Source organism: Eurytemora carolleeae, unplaced genomic scaffold (assembly GCF_000591075.1).
Source record: "Eurytemora carolleeae unplaced genomic scaffold, Eaff_2.0 scaffold564, whole genome shotgun sequence".
In the NCBI taxonomy this organism is placed as follows: Eukaryota; Metazoa; Arthropoda; class Copepoda; order Calanoida; family Temoridae; genus Eurytemora; species Eurytemora carolleeae.
Genome location: NW_019396542.1, coordinates 168,832 through 191,666, shown reverse-complemented (window position 1 = coordinate 191,666; position 22,835 = coordinate 168,832). Strand labels below are relative to the sequence as shown.

The 22,835-nt window shown below is 33.5% G+C and overlaps 2 protein-coding genes across 2 annotated transcripts; both read left to right on the top strand.

Annotated features, from left to right (window-relative positions):
* The first annotated feature begins 10,181 nt into the window (after positions 1–10,181).
* Positions 10,182–18,102, top strand: LOC111705181 (ETS-like protein pointed). Its single transcript, XM_023477648.1, has 5 exons — positions 10,182–10,264; positions 11,231–11,276; positions 12,877–12,926; positions 16,727–16,810; positions 17,635–18,102. Exons 1-5 carry the CDS (start codon positions 10,233–10,235, stop codon positions 18,092–18,094), a joined length of 672 nt encoding a protein of 223 aa, XP_023333416.1. The 5' UTR covers positions 10,182–10,232; the 3' UTR covers positions 18,095–18,102.
* A 153-nt stretch (positions 18,103–18,255) lies between these two features.
* Positions 18,256–20,625, top strand: LOC111705170 (uncharacterized). Its single transcript, XM_023477632.1, has 7 exons — positions 18,256–18,291; positions 18,503–18,558; positions 18,877–18,934; positions 19,320–19,420; positions 19,815–19,879; positions 20,118–20,403; positions 20,520–20,625. The coding sequence occupies exons 1-7, from the start codon at positions 18,256–18,258 to the stop codon at positions 20,623–20,625; spliced, it is 708 nt and encodes a 235-aa protein (XP_023333400.1).
* Positions 20,626–22,835: the final 2,210 nt, after the last annotated feature.

Genomic DNA, 22,835 nt, shown 5'->3' with positions numbered 1-22,835 from the left:
AAACCATCTGTTAAAATTATGGCCCATAATTTTTTTTAGAACCAGGGTTTTTTTTTCATCGTTTGTTTTTCATTCTAGAACAAGAGACTTTTGCTAGATTCTTGGTTCCTTGCTCGTTCTTATTCCAATAGTTCCGTTCCCATTACACTCTTTGTGTTCTTGATCAAAAACAAATCCAACAATGGTTTTGGAGAATGGTTTAAAGAATGGTTCCAAAAAAAAAGGTGGAATAGGAGAGGGGGATCCACCCTCCTATTCCGGGAGGGATTGCAAAGGGGGGGTAACTTTTAACAACATTTTAAAGCATAATATCTATGTATTAAAGATACATAAATACTTTTTAAAACTTGCAAATTTTCGACAGCAAATCTATCAACATTCAACTACAAATATTTCTTGAAGCTAAAAGCTTAATTTTTGAATCTACACAATTTTTTTATAAAAATTTAGTTTTTTGTAAATCATTTACATCCTGTAATATATTACAGTGCAGAAAAAAATGTTTAGTTAAGCCTAATTTGGTACCAAAAAAATTAAATGTATATTCTTTTGTAACTCAGTTGGGGAACTCCGAACTATAACACTTTCTCGCCTTGTAGAAACTGAGGAAAAGGCTTAATGCTCATTTTCGGCCTTATAGAAAGCAAGCAAAAAACCAGGGTAATACAGGGTTGACAGATGAATGCAGGCATTCCTTGTTGATTTTATCGATGAAAAATTATAGCAATTAAATGCAGACATAAATAAAAGCATAAATTAAAAAGTAGAAAAAGAGAAAAGTCTTAGAACAAGCCTTTTGCTTGCTTTTTATCAGGCAGAAAGCGAGCATTAAGCCTTTTGCTTGTTTTTTATAAGGCAGAAAACGAGCATTAAGCCATTTACTCGTTTTTTATAGGCAGAAAGCGAGCGTTAAGCCTTTTGCTTGTTTTTTTTAAGGCAAAAAAACGAGCATTAATCCTTTTGCTTGCTTTTTATCAGGCAGAAAACGAGCATTATAAGCTTTTTGCTTGCTTTTAATAAGGCAGAAAACGAGCATTAAGCCGTTTGATCGCTTTTTATAAGGCAGAAAACGATCATTAAGTCTTTTACTCGCTTTTTATAAGCGGAAAGCGAGCATTAAGCCTTTTGCTTATTTTTTATAAGGCAAAAAACGAGCATTAAGCTTTTAGCTTGCTTTTTATAAGGCAGAAAACGAGCATTAAGCCTTTTGCTTGCTTTTTATCAGGCAGAAAGCGAGCATTAAGCCTTTTGGTTGTTTTTTTAAGGCAGAAAACGAGCATTAAGCCTTTTACTCGTTTTTTATAAGGCAGAAAGCGAGCATTAAGCCTTTTGCTTGTTTTTTTAAGGCAAAAAACGAGCATTAAGCCTTTTGCTTGCTTTTTATCAGGCAGAAAACGAGCATTAAGCCTTTTGCTCGGTTTCTTTAGGGCAGAAACAGCCCTAATCCCCTTTTGCTCGTTTTTAAGGGCGGAAAAGTATTTCAGAACCCCAACTGTAACTCCTTTATAAGTTGCCTGCATATTGGCACTCACAGACAGGAATATTAACTGTAATCTATTTTGTGATCGGTTGACAGATCAAAGAATTGTATTATCTCCTAAGATAAGAGTAGAACTTCAAATCAAACAGTTTGAATAATTTGAAGATTATTTTTTTTTGTAGATTATACAGAACTGGGGTTATCGAGTACAAGGTTCTAAATGGGTGCTTTTATTAAGTAAGGGGGAGCATGAAAGAACGAAGGAGGGGGAGGAGGGTCAGTTAATAATTCATAATATATTTGTTTTGTATACAATGCACTTAAAACTAACTTAAAAGAATTAACTACTATAAATGAATGCATCGAAAAATAATTGATGACTATAGATTGTAAAATTTTAATGATTTGTTTGAAACTAAATTGCAACTTTCTGAATTTGTATGGACGCTACGTTCTTCAGTATAAGTGGTTTTTAACAATTTTTTCCTTATAGACGCAAAACAGATAGATGTAATTAATTAATTAGCAGCGTTAAAAAGCGATTTTTTTGCCGTAAGCCTATACCCCCTTTCATTTTTCACGAACACTCCCTTTAAAGCTTTAACCTGGAGGAATAAACTAGTTATTTCTCGTTATTTTCAGTTATGCAAATATTTGATTGTTTCATGTTATCTTAAACTATCATAAGTCCTTACTATAATTTATGAAGGAGAAAATTTATATAAGGTTTTTTAAGGAAAATTTGTTTTAATGTGATAATAAATAAGAAATTTGAAATGTACTGCTTTTTATTCTATTTTTAGGGGGGGGAGGGGGAATATGCTCTCTTAATGTACACTCAATGCGTATTCATTGAAATACAAAATATTCGCAGAACTTGCTTATTTAAATATATTTAAATAAGCTTATATATCCGTAAAAACTCAGGGTCCAACCTAGTGTACGATTTTTGAATCCACCCCCCTTCTATCAATTTTGTACATGACCACTTATTTTTTCAGCAAATTTATTAATATTTATTTTTTTATTATTCAGGGTTAGGTTAGGTTAAAAAACTTTCTGTGTCGAGCGCTGCGGCCACTAAAGACCTTTAATTCATTAATTTTTAATAAATTTAGTGTATATTTAGGGTTAGGTTAGGTTAAGCTCACTTCTGGGCCAAGCGCTGCGGCTAGAACAGGCTAGGGGGCCGAACACCGCAGCCAGGCTAGGGGGCCGAGCGCCGCAGCTAGGACAGGCTGGAGGGGCCAGGCGCTGCAACCACATGGTCAATTATATCCATGTCTTACATATAAGATCCATTTACAAAATTGATTGTTATTTCCTAACATACGATTTTTGGACCCCCCCGTCCAAAAATCGTATGTTAGGAAATAACCACACATAAGCAGGTATTTTATGCACAAGACGAATCAAATACTCTGGCGTGCTTGCGATGCCCCAGAAATTTTGATTAATGCTCTTCAGAATAAGGGCTGTGCTAGTTGGCTCTCTTTGGGTGGGGGGAGCAGTCCTACCACATAATCTGATCCACTAGTTTTCCATCCTAGGCTTTAATCAGCAATTTCTAAACTCTGCTGACCCGAAAATAGGAATTCCCCATTATGCTTTTTAAATAATCCCACAAATTTCACAACATTATCATTTGTTTAACCTTCAAACATTTGTTATGCGGCTCCTAGAGTTACTTGCTTTTTCACCCTCGCAAACCAGGTAATGCAGGGTTTCATTTATTTGGTAATCAAACTTAGTCAAACAAAATAATGATAAAAATTCTATCTGAACGTAAACGGAACAAAATGTCATATAAATTAGGTCAACCACTTGAAATTATGTTTACAGTCTCTTAAAAAAATTATTATGTTAGAGGCCGTTCCGTCCAAACGCAGATATGAACAAGGTCATGTTCTATAATGACGCACTTTGGAGGAATATAGTTTGGGCGCTTGATGTCTCATGGTAGATTAACGTGTATTAAACACCTTTTACAAGCTTTTGTTAAAATTAACAAATATAGGTGTCTCTCGAAATTTTTCATTTTAGTTTTTAAAGATCAAAAAAGGGCTTTGAACGCCATAAACTATAGATTATGATAGACACCTGTGTCTGAGTGTGTATAGTATTATCTTTAATCTTCAGGTCTGTGTTGAATCGGTTAAGCTTAAGGACATTGTAAATAGTAATATTATGATAGAACTGTCTCTTATCTATCTAAAAGTTTAGTAAACAAAGTGTGTAAAATATTGAAATATGTTTCATATTATAATTAAGCCCATCTTCTATTTAAATTGTGAACATGTTCTTTTTGTTTACATTTTAAAACAAAGAAGAAAAAAATTTTGCGGATTTAAAAAAAAAATTCGCGGATTTTCAAGAATTTAATTTTTTTTACAAAATTAAAAACCTTTAAAACACATTTTTTAAAATTTTCATCATTCATAAACCTTCCCTATGGTCACGTGATGTCCCACAAAAAATTTGGACCTGATCGGTTTAGCCGTTTTGACGTTTATTGGATACAAACAAACAGACACACAGAGATAACAACTTTATAAATATAGATATTTGGTAAAATTCAATTTAAGTTTGTTAAATTTTATAAAAAAAATTGAGAACACCCCTGGCCCTCCAATACTTGAAATCTACCGCATACCATAGATCCAGATTCAGATTTAAATCTCCAGGGAAAATATTTACATAAACAAATTTAAGAAACATTTTGTTTCAGGAAAATGGAAAAACCCCGAATATTTCTTCCTTCGTTTTCAGGTCTACAGGATTGCTCAAAAAGATGAGACGACTGTAGAGAATTGGTTCACTTCAGCTTTTTTTAAAAATTGCACGTCGCCATTAAAACTTTCTTCAAGAAATGAAAACAAATAATTTGAGTCTTTGACACAAATTAAAATTTTCTAATCTATATATCTTTTCAACCTGATGGTGTAAACCATTGAAATTTCAAACTTATATGAATTGATCTAACAGAAATCATAGTTTAAAAATCTGAATTCTTAAACGTTGTGTTGTAAAGATATAGGGATTAGAAACGTTGTGTTGTAAAGATATAGGGATTAGAAACGTTTTTGAACAGGAGAATTTTTATTAATTGTAAATAGATAAATATATTTTAGTTTGGGGTAAATTTGTATAAGCCAAAAAATACAAATAAATGCATAAAACACTTATGTTAATTGTTTAAAACAAAAGAAGGGAAATAATAGATATATATAATAATAAATAATATTAAAAATTCGGTGATGGTGATGGACCAAACCTTTGTAGAGTAAAAAAGTAGATGTTAGTTCCACATTTATTGAAAATATATTTCGGTCTGGATTGACCCTCGTCAGTTCTAACGATATAATAACCATCAAAATCGATTTAAAAAATATTAAAAAAGTTTGTTAAAAATCACAAGAAAATCAACAAACAAAAAAGATTACGCAAAATAAAATTTGGGCTTTCAAATGTACATAAGGGAAACGAACTCAAATTATCAGATGGAAAAAAGATAATTTGCAAATATTCATTTTGTTAAAAAAATGTTTTAAGACAATTATTACTCCTTGAGATTGTTTCTGTCACAAAGGTTAAAAACAAACTGTTTAGATGTATGTGTATAAAGTGGTGGTGGGGGTCGAACTAATTAACGAACTTTTGTGTAAATCGGGGGGAGGGGGAGGAGGGGACGGCTTGTTTAAGGAGGGTTATTTAAACCTTTTAAAGAATTGGACATAAACAACTCTTTTTTTAAAAAAGGCAATGAATTACAGTTTACAATTCAATAAAAATTATTTTTTTCTGTTCATTCCTCTGAGTTCAGTCATAAAATCTCTAATGGCAGAGTTCATGTCCAGGACGGTTAAAATGTTCTCCTGTAGGCTGGTTTGTATGGAGATTTCTAATGTAACCAATATGTTCTCTCACTCATTCATAAATAATATATCAATTGAACCTATGCTGAGATCTCTATGCATGTCAATGACACAATCTCTCCTTCTTTAATCTTAATATCTGTGCAATCTGATGGTTAAAATAATTTATATTTCAAATTTAGAATATTAGACTTAGACTTAGATATGTTTAATTCTTTAGCTGAACCAAATAGAACAAAATCATATAAACTTGAGCGGGTTCTTTTTAAAACGCTAGAATATTTTCCTTCCGCTCTATTCTCAAAATTATGGAATTCGTTTGAATTAGAGCTTAAAGAAACTAAATCTGTAAAACTCTTTAAAAAAAATCTTCAAAAACTATTTAGATAGTTATGCAAGTTATTTCTTTAAAAAAAATAACTGTTTTTCATGTGGATGAACTTAGTCTAATTGCTGTCTTCTTCTGTTACAACCATTCCGCTTATAATGGGCCAATCAATCCAAACAACCAACTCAGGTTAGGCGGGTCCAAATTACATAGTAAATCGTGATTTTTTATATGTATTATCTCGTGCTTTGTAGTTGAATAAAAATATGAAATGAATATGAAATACATGAAAAAAAATGCAGGCTCGGGTTTTATTTCCTGCCCAGGCCAGGGTGCAATTAATGAAATTTGATCGAGGTTTATGATTGAGCGGCTAATAAACAATTTACCCATTCGTATTGTGGGAAATGTTTATCAAGTGAACTGTTTCAGAATTAAATGAATTTAAGCCGCTTCTCAAATCACCCAAAACCGTTTTCAATTGAGAACCGGCTTAAATCTTGAAAAACTGAATAGAATTTTAAGTGGAACCAACTATATTTGAGCCGCGGCACAAATTCTTTAAATTCGGCCTCTGTATAAGATAAAATATTTTTTATTAATCTAGAAGTGCAGGAATGAAGTATATTAAGAATAAGAAAGCATTGACAATAGCAATTGTACAGAATTCATACTATCTGTTTCCTTATATTCATTTTCTCTGCCACTGTCAACTTGTTCCTTTCCAGGCAAAATCCTTCAAAAGCCATAAAAAGACAAATTAATCTGTATCTGTATTAATCTGTCCAATCATAATTCATGAACCTCCAAATCGATTTGGCTCAAATTTTGATTGGAAAACTCGGCAGAGCTACGGGAATGTTCTTAGCTTGGTTCAAAGTTGATCCTAGTGATGGAAATAGTGAGTTATAATTAAAAGTAAACTTAGAAGTGACTGTGGACATGGCTTCAAATGAGCCTATATTTACCAAGTGGCATGTCTAATTCACAGGAATGGATGAGATATCCAACTCCTTTATTTAAAAATAGATTTTTTACATCGTGGTTTCTTTGTTAAATGACGCTCATTTATGCTGCAGGAGGAAATTGTTAGAATAAAGTGATTAAACTTCAGACTATACCCCTTTCATTTTTCCTTTACAGTCCCTTTATCTTACAGTCTAGAAAACAATTGAAGTTAACCATTTCGGCATTTGTCAAATCTGTTAAAAACGGGAGGTTATCTATCTATCTATCTATCTATCTATCTATCTATCTATCTATCTATCTCTGTTTACCTTTCTCCCCCAGGTCCCTACCTGGAATTCTCTTCCTTGATTTAGTTTTCTGATTTCAGTGAAATGGAAGGTTTTGATTTACGTGGATTTTTTCCTATTTTCCGCCAATTCGAGTTTTCTTCATTTTAAAGCGTGCAGTAAATCTGTAAAATCTGAAGGTACAGTGATAACCAGAAAACAACATTGTAGTAAATTTGACGTTGTTTCAAAGCAACTAGTGTGAATAGACACTTAATAAATTGCTAATTTAGTGAAATAGGTCTGTTTACAATTGCTGTGTCTCATGCAGGATGGGACACATGACAGGACACAGAACAGGGCAAGAGACAGAGACAGAGTTTTCTGGTTATCACTGTAAAATTTCGTCAAGTTGGCACAAAAATTAAATCTTTTGGTAAAAAGAGAAGTAAGTGTACAATTCCAGGGAGCCAGGTAAAAAACTAAATAAAAATCCGTACAGTCGTATTTTCAAGATCATTTCTTTAAATAATGATTACAGCGTAATAAAACTCTGTCAAAATAATCATATCGTAATAAAACTCTGTCAAAAAATATCATGTCGTAATAAAACTCTGTCATGAAAGATCATGTTGTATTAAAAACTCTGCCAAGAAAAGATCATCTATCTTCTATCAATCTATCTATTCTATATATATACTTTGCTTGTCGTCTGTTTGTTTGTATCCCAATTAACCGAACCAGGGGCGTATTTTTTTGTGAACACAAGAACAAGCCATCAATATTATAATAATTTGGTAGCACTGAGCCAACCCTTCAACATTTAAAAAATGCTGTTTTTAGCTCAAATCAAAGTTTTTTGCTCTTTTACTTCTGGATTTTATAATGGTATGATTGGTAATCATGGTCAGGGTAGATTAATATAGATTTTAAGCTTTAATTTTTTTCCTAATACGGGTTTTATAAGGGGAGTGCACATCAACCGTTAGGGGGGTGCACGAAAAAAAAAATTCGCGCCAAAAGTGCACCCCTAGGCTAAACCTCCACTACGCCCCTGAACCGAACGGGTCCAAATTTTGTGAGGGACTTCACATGAACCCAGGGAAGGTTTATTAATAATCAAAATTTCAAAAGTTTGTGTTTAAAAGTTATTTTTGTAAAATTTTGAAAATGCGCGAAAAAATATTATGAAATATTATGAAACTTTTTTAAAATTTTTTTTATACTGTTTAAAGAGAAAATGCTCACAGATAAAGCCACAATTAAAAGTTCAAAGAATATATATATTTTGCTTGTCTGGGTGTCTGTCTGTTAGTTTGTTTGTCTGGGTCCAACAAACGTCAAAACGGATGAACCGATCGGGCCCAAATGTTTTGTGGGACTTCACATGTCCCCAGGGAAGGGCCAAAATTTCAAAAATTCAACTGGCGTCATTAAATGTTAAAAATTCATGAAATTTTTATAAAATCCGCCAACATGTTTTTTTGTTTTGTTTTACAATGTACACAAAGAGAAAATGTTCACAATTGAAATAGAAGATGGGTGCGAAGCGCCTTAAAAGCCTAGTCTATTTATATACTTTGCTTGTCTGTCTGGGTGTTTGTATTCAATAGACGTCAAAACGCCAGAAATGATCGGGCCCAAATTTTGTGTGGGACCTAACATGGCGCAGAGAAGGTTTATGAATGATCAAAATTTCAAAAAATCAGCCTACATCAAAATTTGATTGTCATTAAATTTTGAAAAACCACAACATTTTTTTATAAACCCGCTGGTTAAAATTAAAATAAAAGATGGCGCTAAGCCCTGTGAAAGCCTAGTATCGTAATAAACACTGTCATAAATAATCATGTCGTAAGAAATGCTCTCTATCAAAAAATATCATATCGTGATAAAACTATGTCAAGAAAATATCATATTTAAATAAAACTCCGTCAAAAAAGTCTGAAAGATCAGATCGTAATAAAACTGTCTCGAGAATAATCATATTTTAATGATATCATGTTTTTAAGAAAGAATTCATATTAAAATAAATATTATGCCAAGATAGATCTGATTAAAAGAATTTAAAGCAATTGTTTCTTAAACATTTATATTATTTTTTCTTCTAAATTTGCATTGACTTTGAAGTGTTGCAACGCCTTACCTCTCGGTTTGAGCTCAATATATAACTCACACTATAGTAGCACTAGACATACACTATATGGATCAAAGTTATAATGCAAGGAAAGTTAATTGCAGTTGCGTATACTCTGCGTACATATTGAAACCAGTTCTCTCTGGGCGGAATTTGTAAAAATTAATAGATGTGCAGTGTTCGTTTAGTATCCGAAGAGGTTACAAGCACTATATTTTGATAATTTTGATATTTTACATAATAGTTTCCATGACCGGATAATTTCATTGATTTTTTATGTGAAAGGTGGATCCTATGTCAGGCTTTGACATCCGTCTTGTGTTTACATTACCGCCCAGAGACAGTACAAAAGATTCGTACACCTCTGAAATAACTTTCTTTGCATTATAATTCCTTGATATGGATAATGTACAATTGAGACCGCGCTGAATTCTAGCTACAAAAGAGTACTTGTCAACTGAACGTTTTAGTTTACTGCACTGTGCACACCGGACTAACCAGAGTGAGCAGCATTCGGTTTCTTCTATTTTAAATCAAACGTGTTTTGGTCTATTATTCAATTATACGGATTTGTATCTTCTATACTTTTCATTCAAAATGCAAATGCCGACAAAAATGTATTTAAGACAAAAGGCTAAAAAATGATGTTGAATGGGTCAAATTGTGATCGATAGGCACAGCTTTCTGAAATATTGACAGAACCGTTAATTCCACGTGTGTGCTGAGCAAGAATAAAAATGTAATATTTAAATATTTAAATGATATCTGATTTGAAATATTTTTTTTTATTTTCTCAACACTTTTTTGACACTCCTTGAAAATTAAGATTTCTTAAAGGAACCGGAAGCGTAATTTCAATTAACATTCCATACCCGATTCACAGCGGTTCCCTTAAAAGCTTTGTCTGATCAAGACATAGACATTCATGTTTTTAAAATTTTTAAACTGTTTATTTTCATTTGCTGTTTATCACGAAAGTGCCTTGCGTATTTCTTGATTACAGAAATAGCCATTTTTTAGAAATACGAAGTTATCTTCCACGTTTTTTATCAGATTTAGGTTTCCGTTTACCGTTATAAATCAAGAATTGTCATCTTTGCATGGAGGGTCACTTAAAATTTCACTTACAGTCCGTTTCACTTGAAAGTATTTTTACAAAATAATATTTCAGAAAACAATGTTGGATCCTGGACTGTTAAATCATTATAGGTAGTTTTAAACACAATTTCAATCCTTACTTACATTACTATAAAGATAAATTCGTATAAAACCATTTCCCGGCAGGCGACGTAAAAAATACCTATGGTTTGCTTGTATTTGGTACAGATGAATTGCCTATTAGTATTAGCGACTAATCAACCTAGCCCCCTTTTTATGTTTCGCGAATAACCAGAAAACTCTGGAATAGGAAGTCGGGTTTTAGACTCCAGTTTTGACGTTAAATATTCAAATGAACATGAGGCACAGCAGTTGTGTGCTGTAAACAGACCCGTTTCACTTTATAAGTGCTTAAATAACTTACTAGTAAAGCTATTTGCTTTGTAACAACATCAAATTGACTTTAGTATTGATTTAATGTCGTCTTCCTATTCTAATGTTTTAGCGTACGATCCGCTAATAATGTCTTTTAATCACATGCTATGGAAGTAAGGTCCAATCATTCTTATTTTTCCCTGTTTATAGAGGAAAGGAAGGCAACCGGTGTCACGTTAAATAAGGCCCGGGCGTTATATTTGGTCCGGGTGAGTATTACATGTGAAATCCATGTACAAAATTGATAGGAGGATGATAACCCGTGGCCGCAGCGCTCGGCCCCCTAGCCTGTCCTAGCCGCAGGGCTTGGCCCAGAAAGTATCTTAACCTAACCTAACCCTAAATAAATACTAATTTAATTATTTTTCTGGATCTACAAAATTCAATCCCCCTCTCTCTGTTTTCCGAATTTTACGGAGCATATGCACACAATAGAAAATGGCAAAAACCCAACATGGATTTGCGGCTTCAAGCTTACCCAGATGACAAAATGGGTGAAGGTCGGAAGACAGAATTGATGTGGTTCGGAAGCCATCTGGGTAATTCATTTCTTGACGTCGGGTCCAAGGCTAAACGGGTGTGGATTGCGTTCCTTCTCTCGCTTAAACCTCGAGACTATTATTGATATAATGTTTACTTTAGACGGCTCCACAGTATTAAACCTACTATTGACACACACACACCAAAGGTATTTTTAATAAACAATTAGTTTCTCTGCACTATACATACCTTTCATTTCTTTACATTTCGTTCCCGTTGTCTCCCCCCCTTCATATCCAGTCCTTTTACCCTCTTCCTTCCTTATATTCCCTGCATTCCCTATCACCCCAACCTTCCTCTCCTTTCAATTCTTTACCATTATACCTTCCCACCTAGCCCTCCGTCTCTTTCAATCCTTTACTTCACCTTCTAATTTAGCCTTCTTTCTCCCTATCCTTTTAACCCTTTTCCGTTATACCTTCCTATCTAGCCTTATCCTTTCCTTTCAATCCTTAACCGTAATACCTTCCCATCTAGCCAAAACCTTCCTTTGTTACAATCCCACCTTCCAATTTGGCCTTCTTCTTAATCTTCAATCCTTTTCCGTAATACCTTCCAATCTAGCCCATATATCTCCGTCTCTTTTAATCCTTTACTATATCTTCCAATTTAGCCTTTTTTCTTCGATCCTATTCTTTTAACCCTATTTCGGTTTTTATCCCGTCCTTCCTTTCCTTTCTATCCTTTACAATTAAACCTTTCCTGTTGGATACCTCCTTCCTTTTAGCCATTGCTCATACATTCCCTTTTAATCCTTTACAATACCTTTATTTACTTCTAATTCTGTTCAATCCTTTGCCATAATTTTCCAATCTACCCTATGTTCCTTACAATCCTCTAACAAATCTTTCCTTTCAATCCTTTAATAAACCTTTCCCTTTCCCTTCAATTCTTTAACAAGTCTTTCCTATCAATCCTCTAACAAATCTTTCCTTTCAATTCTTTGATAAACCTTTCCTTTCAATCCTATAACATACCTTTCCTTTCAATCCTCTAACATACCTTTCCTTTCAATCCTTTAACATACCTTTCCTTTCAATCCTCTGACATACCTTTTCTTTCAATCCTTTAACGTACCTTTCCATTCAATCCTCTAACATACCTTTCCTTTCAATCCTCTAACATACCTTTCCTTTTAATCCTCTAACATACCTTTTCTTACAATCCTCTAACATACCTTTCCTTTCAATCCTCTAACATACCTTTCCTTTTAATCCTCTAACATACCTTTCCTTACAATCCTCTAACATACCTTTCCTTACAATCCTCTAACATACCTTTCCTTTCAATCCTCTAACATACCTTTCCTTTCAATTCTATAATAATAATAATACTAATAATAATAATGATAATAATAACAATAATAATTATAATAATTTCAAACTTAGACCATTTGTGGCAAAGACCCATTTCCGTTGGTTTGATTTGTTCAGCCCTTTTGACTCTTTTTGGATACAAACAAATATGAACAGTAAATATAAATATAGAATATAGATCATATAAAATAAAAAGGAAAAAGGGTCGGGTAAATTTTCAATGACGTACATACTAAAACATTTATAAACAGAACATGGTATGTAAATTATTGTTATTATAGGTAATTGTTTTTTACTGTCCTGGAAAAACGTCATTTATCATTAGTAGAACGTTTTTATGAGCTGGAGGAGAGTGTAATGAATTTGAGAGTAAACATTTTTTTTATTCATTAAAAAAAAATGTCGGGAAAATCTATTGAATTAATTGTTTAGAGTTTTTTGTTGAGACTTAGAAGAAAACAGCGAAGAAGTTCTAAAACAAGGAAAGAAGGATATGATTACATAATATATAGATATATAATCTACTAGAAGGATATGATTTCATGATATATAGATATATAATCTACTAGAAGGATATGATTACATGATATATAGATATACAATCTACTAGAAGGATATGATTACATAATATATAGATATATAATCTACTAGAAGGATATGATTACATAATATATAGATATATAATCTACTAGAAAGATATGATTACATGATATATAGATATATAATCTACTAGCTGAAGGGCCCGGCGTTGTTCGTGGAAGAAAAAAATAATAATTAAATTTTATTTTTTCATAATTCGAATTTTTTTAGCCTTTGTCACCCCCAGGCTACCCATGAGTGTCCAGAAAAAATTCAGCCCACTCGGTCCAACCGTTTGGCCGGCTATTGGGAACATATATACAAATGTCTTGTTTTCTCATATAGAGATGTAATACAGCTCTTCGCTTATATATATATTTGTATATATGTTAGCTATAGCTAGCCAAACGGCCGGACCGAATGGGCTGAAATTTTTTAAAGGAACTCTTGAGTACCTCGGGGTTAACATAGGCTAAGAAAATTCGAAATTATTTTTTTTTAATCAAAATTAATTTTCTTCAAAAATTGATTAGAATAAATCCCACGGGCAACGCCGGGCACTTCAGCTAGTCTGTATATATATCTATATATTGTATATACAATATATAGATATATATATATAAAAAGCAGCAATTACATACAAAGGATGAGACTTCTGAGCCCAAAACTTAAGACAGGGTATCGTTATAAAAACCAGTTTTGAAACCCGGGTTTCACGAATGGGGTTAGGCAGTTTTGTTGATATCAATATTTTTGAAGTATTATATATTTAGTTTCTTCATATTCTCCGAATCTCTTAAATTAAAATCAACTTAAATGTTAAATGTTAAACTATGGGGGTTTCATTTAACGATACTCTTTTAAATTTCGGGCTCAGAGACCACTGTGCGGAATTTATTTAGTTTTTTTCTTATCTTCATGTTTCCATTCAAGGGAACAATCATTTCTATTAAAAAGTTTAAAGAGTTTCAGGCTGTCCTTAAAGATGCAGCCATTGTGGGTAGCTCTGTATGAACAGAGTCCGATTTTAATGAATTTAAGCCGCGTCTCAAATCCACCAAAAACCGGTTTCAATTGAGCGCCGGCTTAAATCTTGAAAAAGCCGCAGCTTAAATACTCGGTATATGGAGAGTAACTTGTAAATTGATATTGTTTTTTTTACACATTTTTTATTATAGCTCTCGATGTGTTCCAGACTTTGAAAATATCCGATATTTTATGTTTCATTGACATCATGCAATAAAGGAATTTTATGCATAACATTTTTAATATATAATTTATTGTGTTTAATCATATATTTTCTTGAAGTATTATTTAATGAACAATAATAAGTTGTTTTGTGTGTCAGCTCTGGACTCTTTGTAAGTATAGGAAGTCAAACTGATAAGGCAAGCAAATCTGCCCCTTCAGTAAAAGTAAATTCAACCTATATGAATCATAAAGTCTGACCGCGTCAACCTTGTTGCACCGGCTAGTCCTGTCCATAGAGCTATGGTACAGTACAAACTAAGACCAGAAAGGTTGACCCTGCTCGGAAATTCAAATGTACTACAGCTACTAACCAAATTTTTTAACAGATTAAGGTTTCAAGGGTACCGTTGTAAATTTGACATTGCCCTCTTTGGGTGGAGGGTTTTTTATTATTACGCTTATGCTTTAAATTTAGTTTTTTTAGTATTTTCTATTTTACGCTTTTGTTGAATTTTTATTGGCAGAGATTGCATGGGCAGCCGTAGTACATTTGAATTTACGAGCCGGGTCAACCATTCTGGTCCCAGTTTGCACTGTAACTAGCTCTATGGACGGGACTAGCCGGTGCAACAAGGTTGACGCGGCCAGACTTTTCGTATAGGTTGAATTTACTTTTATTAAAGGGGCAGAGGTGCGTGACTGGTGAGTTTTGTTATTTGAATCTTAATTTTAAATCTTTCTGTAAACAAAAACATACAATTTATCCATTTCCCAATGTTTTCGCCCTGTAAATTGTCGATGCTAAACTTTAGATCGGAGCATGGTTTACAGTTATCTTAGAATATATATATATATATATAGTATATGCCAAATAGATTATAGTACAATAGATGGCAATGCAGAATTTGTACACTCTCAGTACACCTGTATTCTTACGTCACAAGTGTCAACTTAGTTTTTGTGTCCGACAAAATTATTAATATTAGTGATGATATTAGAATAAAATGCGTATCTTACAGTAAAATAAGTGCAATTTTATATTTTCTTTATTTTCTGTTTTTACACTTTTTTATTTCATCTTGGAAAACATGTCAATTAATGTGAGTAAATTTCGTTTTACTTGTTATATTTAACACTTGTGACGTCGTGGTCCATTTCTCCGTTGCCACAGCTATTGTACTTGATAAACTATTTGGTATATGCTTAGTTTACGATGTTTTATTATTAAGTATATGTACATATTAAATAAACCACTGAAAAGTATATCTTCACTTAATATTTATAATTCCACTCTGTCAATAATATGGACAGTGGAATTTTTCTTTTTGACTTATTTCTAAAGTATTAATTCAGCCGGGTATATATTAGGAATACATACAGGCATAGATTGATAACAACACAGATAGAACACTAGATGTCGTCTTTTCAAAATTTAGGGTTTTTTCGTTTGCGTGGAATTCTTTTGGGGTTCTGCCTCAGGGTTATTGTGAACGAAAAAGCCGTAAATCTTAATAAGACGACATCTAGTGTTCTATCTGTTTTGTTATTAATCTATGCATACAGGGTTACCCAAAAAGGATGAGCCTGCAACGATTTGCTTTTTTGATTTAACAAAGAAAGAAACAAGTTTCAAGTTGCGGGTGAACCAAGAATGTGAGAAATATGTCTGCATGCATTCTGTACAGTCGTCTCTGAAGTCTCATCCTTTAAGGGTAACCCTGTATATTGGAATCAACAATAGAACAGAGGTCGTTCCTTCCATAAACTACATTGGTCGACAACTTGACGTCTCCTATATTGGGCGTCAAATGTACGGAGAAATCTATCAGATTCAGATAAGAATTTAGCATGAGACATCTAGCGGCCAACATATCGTCCCCCAAAGTACGTGAACTACACGACCAATATCTATAGAGAGAACGGGCTCAGAGGAGTCTCTTTAAAAATATAAGACTTAAAGGGACTGTATACGTATTTAAAGTATCCCTCCAATAATGTCCGATTAAAACCTTTGCCTGAGAAAAATGATTAATATATTCCTAATATTTTCTCTGTAAATAGAAATTTACGTACATGGAAAATTTACAGAAACTTTTACATATGTGATTCTCAGGGGGGATGATAGTTCTCTACCTGTGTGCTCAGTTAGCTGTACTGTACACTTACAACTGTTTACTAATATTGATATACTATAGGTTAGGCCAGAATCTCCTTATAATAAACAAGTATGCAGTACGCTTCTGGTATAGTTAAAGGCCTATACAATTAGAAAAGGATTAGCGTGCATCATCACTCTATACACTTTAACCTCTTTGGTGATTCTTAAAGCAATAATTTCTAGTCAATTCAGGAGTTTTGTTTCTAAAATTAGGCTGACAAATTATTTCAAAGCCATTCTTTATAAGACGCGTCTCTTAGCTGTCAAGTTTTACAGTTTTCATGCTGCCTTTAATCCCCCCCCCCCCTCCTCAAATTAGGAGATTTATTTTAAAAATATCCTTTCTGCTCCCAGAAGCCCTGACAGCAGAGTTGGATCTGGTTTAGCAGTACAATATTCACAAAGGTCCTTGAATACAACTCCACAAACCAATAGAAGGTACAGGGTGTCCCAAAAAACATGGGAATTCAGTGACGAATTCGATATCGTCTTTGTTATGAATTAGCATTGTAATACCTAATTTCAAAAGCCATAATATTATTATGTCTGCTATAGTTTATTTTATGAAAAGGGTAAAAGACTGCAAAGATGTGTCTATAATGTCTCCGCAAGATGAACAGTGAAGACGGACATGTTTACTCTGTTTGTATACTGCAATTTTCTTATTTTACTAAGTACAATCGCATTTGCAGTCAAAACATAAACAAAATGTGAATATAGCAGGAGGTATCACTATACTAAATCAAAGAATTATTTAAAAAGACGATATCGAATTCGTTACTGAATTCCCATGTTTATGCTTCATCATTTAGTAAACCATTAAGAACTCCATTAAATACAGAAACTAAAAACTAAGCTTAAAATCGTCATATTTCTAGAGTTTTGGGTCGTCTTTACAGTCTCATCCTTTGTGAGTAACTCTGTACAAAATCAAACCTTTCTTGTTTGTTTTCTTTGTTTTCAACGATTGGGTTGTTTGTACTTTGTTTGGGGTGTTTAGAGCGCTGCAATCGCTTTAAAACACAAGAACTGTCCAGTAGGTTTCCACAATCGCTTAGCTAAGATAAAAATAGCGCACGCAACAAGCGAGGTCGCTTTTTCCATTAAACTTTTTTTCCATTACAATCTTTTCACAGATTTGATTCCCTGCAGCTGGAAACTTGTTTCTTTCTCTGCCAGATTATTTAGCAGACCATTTTTAACAACCTTTTTCATTAATATCTTATTCTTTATGGGTGACCCAGAAGTTCTAAATATTTCAGATACCTGAGTGCTGATCATATTGATGAGTTTGATGTGGATGAAGATGGTTACTGGATAAATGATCACCATCAACACAATCAAAACCATCAACACCATCAACACCAACAAGACCATCGAGAACATAATCAGTATACCCTTGGACTTGATGCCAGGCAACGACAAGAGCGCTTGCTGATAAAACATTCTTCTATGGCGCTGAAAGACGGTGAACAGCAGCAAAATTTTGTAAACCAGCAGAAGAAGTACCAGTATCATTATCAACAGCTAACTACTAAATGCGCAGAAGAAGCCTGGTTTCGGTCCCAAAGTGCGCAGAGCGGCCCTACACACTTTAGCAGTACTGTACAAGCAAGAAATGGGTTAAGTACTGTACATACTGTATATCCCATGCAATTTTCATCCCACCAAAACTTGCATTCGGAAATGATGCGGATTGAGAACCAAAGGAATGATTTTTAAAAGAAACTTGCTCAAGTGCCCGGCGTTGCCCGTGGAATTTTAAAACAATTTGGAAAAAATTGGATTTTAAAGAAGAAAAAAATTTGTATGTTTTTTGCCATGATTGATGAAATTTTTCTGAACTCTTGATTTTTATTTCCTATAAATAGTTTTAATTTGAAATGATATTTATTATTAATAATATTGAGTTCAGCCATGTTTGTTATAATTTATATTGTTTATATAAAAGAGAAAGAGGATATTTATTAACTATCTGAAAGTCGTTCTAAAAAAATGCTTTCAACAAAAAAATTATTTTTTATAAAAACTTTTTTCCTGATATACTTTTTATCGAATTTTGCTTGGCATTAACTAATTACTAACAAAGGAAGAAATTCAAATTAGAAAAAAAACCTTTTGTAATTATAGGAGGTTTCGGACAAGGAAAAATTACTTAATGAAGAACTACAGTTGAAATTAAGAAGGTATTACAAAAAAGCTTTCAAATAACCCTCTATTAAGTAAGGAACATGCTTGATTCAATCCGGTTTTATGAATTTAAATTGTGTACGCCAATTGTATCTGCTAAACTTTACAGTTTCGCATTATTAGAAAATCAAAAAAATTTGTTATTTATCAATAAATGTCAAACTTTTCATCTTATTAAAGATCTTTATTTTCAAGAATGAAGGTGATATCCCTATTTTCAACTTTGAAAATTGAATAATTATAAACCTTTAATAGTGATAAATAGCATTGATTAGGTTGTTAATTTGACATTAATAATTATTTCCAATATTTAGATCGGAATCTCGGGTGCGTCCTGCCTACTTCAGATCAATTTCAATCAATTCCTCTCAGGGACTTAATCAATCAATGTGATTTGATTGACTGAAAAAGTACAGAACCAGAAGGCAGTGAAACTCTTGTCTTTTTCTCTTGTTTTTTAACCAAATATGAAATATTGCAAGTTCAACTAAACTATAAACTTCGAAAACTTTTACAAATATATCATTTGCAACAATTAGAAATTTTACTATGTCAAAATTCAACCTTCAACCCCTTTTAATGGATTTCCAGGTCATAATTAATGTACAATATTAATTTGGTTTTATACATAAAAAGGCATATTGTATTTTATAAAATTAGAAGTGGATGTGTAGTCATAAATCCTGTGCATTTATATTACACTTTCGGGGATTTTCACTTGCTAGACATTTAAAATGCCGATTGATTTGTCTGTCAGGGTTCTGGCCAGCTGAGTAGGAAAGGGTCGAACCGAACCTTGAACTCATTTCGTCCCGACAGCAGCCGGTTTATCAATAGTGAACAGAGCTTTAAATTCAGGAATGAAAAAAATGTAAAAGAAAAAAAACATGCAAAAGTTTAAATATCATAGAAAATAAATCAAATTCAAAATTTTGGACTTTTTTACTTTGAATCTAAAAACCCTAGTATGTCTCGTTTTAGGGACACTCTTAAAGGGCGTGTTCGCGAAAAATGAAAGGGAGTATAAGGCTGGTATCGAATTGAATTCAATTCTGATCCTTATTAATTTTACTTAAATTTATTGCGATATATATCAGGAGAAAATGGTACACAACAGAGATAAAAGTAAATTTAGTAGCGATCGATATCGAATTTAATTTTTGGCGAACACTCCCTTTAAATAGTTAACTTTGTCCTTCATAAGCAATATTTTGATTTAGATTACCTTTAATTTTTTAAAACTAAACTGCAGGCGGAAACCCTGCGTTGAAAATGAACCCGGTAGAAAAGTTGGGCCACTAAAATCAAAGCCTTTAGGTTTTTATCATATTTTTGCGACAAATTCGGGAAAGGGAATTTAACGGGGGGGGGGTTAGAGTCTAAACTATTTTTAAGCTCTAAACCCATATATATTATACATATCCGACCAACGATGTAAAAAGTTCAAGTAAATGACTAAATAATTTACTATATATATATGTAATGTTCGTTGGCGTTCAAAAAATATGTTTTTTTTTCATTTCAATAATAAGTTAAGAATATGATAAATTTGAAGATGTAAATATCGCACACTCTGTACCTAAATCTGTTCAACCCCCCACCAGAGCAAAATCTGCGAGTACCTCTAATCTTAAATCTGCCAAAACATTGGTTCGTCCGACATCTGCTATCACCCCCCTGAGACCTGCCAACTCAAAACTTGTTCGAGTGAATTCCGCAAAAATCTACCACGCTTCGACAATGCCGCGTTCATCGTCCAAACCTGTAAATGTGCCAACCAATCCTGAACTAGAAAATGTACAGTCTCGTGTACGGTACAACAGGAATTATCAACCACCAAGGTAAATAAACTAAACAATGAGATGTTTACATGAAATTGGGGCGCAAAGCGATATTTAAACCTGTTAAAAGATTTATTCCAAAAAAAGAATAATGTTATAATAATGTTAATATCTAGGAGGAGAAAGCTACAGGAAAATGAAAAGGAGAACTTTGTGACAGAAAACGACAAAGGTTATGAGGTAGACACCTTCAGTTTACTAACCAGGGAGGCTGGATCTTAGCATACCTCTCCTTGTGTATTAGCCTTGGGATAGTTTACTGATAAAGGATATTAAGAGATTAAGGCCTAGCTATTCATACAGTACAAACATCATATATGTAGTACGCTTTCGGAGTACAAGTGTATGGGGAGGCTTTGTATCCTGAATTTTACTCAGTTTTCTCAGAACAGTTTATTAACGATGAAAAATTGCTCTGTAAAAGAATGTAATAGTTTGTCTTCCTGTGAAAATGGAATCCTGAACCCAATAAAGGAGTAGTGGATTTTAATAGTTACATGGAAAACAAATTCTCCATTTAAATATTTTCAGAAATCACCCCCAAGCACTGTAACATATAGATTGACCTTTGGAAGTGGAGTACATGGCCTGTACAATTAGTAAAGGATTATCGTACATTATCACTCCATATACTATGACCTCGTTGATTATCCCGGATACTAACTATAAAGATTAAAATAAACTTAAGATTAACGAAAAGAGGAGATCAATCATAGATCTCAATATCCACAATTCTAAAATGTTCATCTTAATACCTCTGTATTTTTGATTTTATATCAGGAGGGGAGGGCGAGGGGACGGATGAAGAGGGGGAGGATGGGGAGGAGGAGGATGAAGAGCAAGTTAGGAAGAAAGAACACCAATCCTGGTTGATGGAACAGGTACAGGGAAGACATAAATTTACAGGGCAAAAACAAGAGAAAATGATGAAAATTGCAGAGAGCTTAGAAATTCAAACTTCACATTGAAAAAAGTAAAGTATATGTTTTGTATATATTTAAAGTAACGTACCTCGGAACAAAAAGTTCTTTTTAGAAAAATTAAAACAAAAAAATTTAACAAACACTTTTATAAAAATGTCATTCATTATTTTTAATTGTAAATGCTCTGTAAAAGTATCAAATTCATGTAACAGAGACATTAAATGAAATATTCAGAATCTAACACTCTGATAAAAGTCTAAAGGATACCGTTGTGATTGATAATCGAACATGCCATTCATCAATGGAAGGTCACTTGAAATTACGTCTACAGTTTCTTTTACAAAGAAATTCTTTAACCAAAATATTTACCTTTTTTTCTCGTAATTGCACTTCTTGATAAGGCGGAAAGAGGAAAAGCCAGATTGCGCGCTATTGAGGCTGGAGCTCGTTTGCATCTGGAGGGATTCGAGGACGCGCAGGAGAGAGAGGTTGGAGGATCAAGATCGGAGGTCGGAGGCGCTAGGTTGGAGGGATTTAGGCTGAGGAGCAGGGATTGGTCTAGAGGATTCAAGAAGTTTAGAGATCGGGGCGAAAAGGAAAAAATNCCATGTTTCCATTCCACAATGAATACATGTGTTCCCATGTTTCCATTCCACAGTGAATACACATGTTCCCAGTTTCCATTCCACAGTGAATACATGTGTTCCCAGTTTCCATTCCACAGTGAATACACATGTTCCCAGTTTCCATTCCACAGTGAATACATGTGCTCACAGTTTCCATTCCACAGTGAATACATGTGTTCCCATGTTTCCATTCCAGAGTGAATACACATGTTCCCAGTTTCCATTCCACAGTGAATACATGTATTCCCATATTTCCATTCCACAGTGAATATATGTGTTCCCAGTTTCCATTCCACAGTGAATACATGTGTTCCCATGTTTCCATTCCATAGTGAATATATGTGTTCCCAGTTTCCATTCCACAGTGAATACATCTGTTCCCATGTTTCCATTCCACAGTGAATGCATGTGTTCCCAGTTTCCATTCCAAAGTGAATACATGTGTTCCCATGTTTCCATTCCACAGTGAAAACATGTGTTCCCATGTTTCCATTCCACAGTGAATACATGTGTTCCCATGTTTCCATTCCACAGTGAATACATGTGTTTCCCATGTTTCCATTCCACAGTGAATACATGTGTTCCCATGTTTCCATTCCATAGTGAATACATGTGCTCCCATGTTTCCATTCCACAGAGAATACATGTGTTCCCAGTTTCCATTCCACAGTGAATACATGCGTTCCCATGTTTCCATTCCACAGTTAATACATGCGTTCCCATGTTTCCATTCCACAATGAATACATGTGTTCCCATGTTTCCATTCCACAGTGAATACATGTGTTCCCAGTTTCCATTCCACAGTCAATACATGTGTTCCCATGTTTTCATTCCACAGTGAATACATGTGTTCCCATGTTTCCATTCCACAGTGAATACATG

What these genes read in the sequence shown, in the direction of transcription:
- LOC111705170 (XM_023477632.1), top strand. Translation starts at nt 18,256, where the DNA reads ATGATATTTATTATTAATAATATTGAGTTCAGCCAT. An exon ending in ATAATATTGAGTTCAGCCAT is followed by an intron (nt 18,292 to 18,502) that starts GTTTGTTATAAT and finishes TTGTAATTATAG; the next exon opens with GAGGTTTCGGACAAGGAAAA. An exon ending in AGGAATTATCAACCACCAAG is followed by an intron (nt 20,404 to 20,519) that starts GTAAATAAACTA and finishes GTTAATATCTAG; the next exon opens with GAGGAGAAAGCTACAGGAAA.
- LOC111705181 (XM_023477648.1), top strand. Translation starts at nt 10,233, where the DNA reads ATGTTGGATCCTGGACTGTTAAATCATTATAG. An exon ending in TTGACACACACACACCAAAG is followed by an intron (nt 11,277 to 12,876) that starts GTATTTTTAATA and finishes TTAATTGTTTAG; the next exon opens with AGTTTTTTGTTGAGACTTAG. An exon ending in CGAAGAAGTTCTAAAACAAG is followed by an intron (nt 12,927 to 16,726) that starts GAAAGAAGGATA and finishes TTCTGCTCCCAG; the next exon opens with AAGCCCTGACAGCAGAGTTG.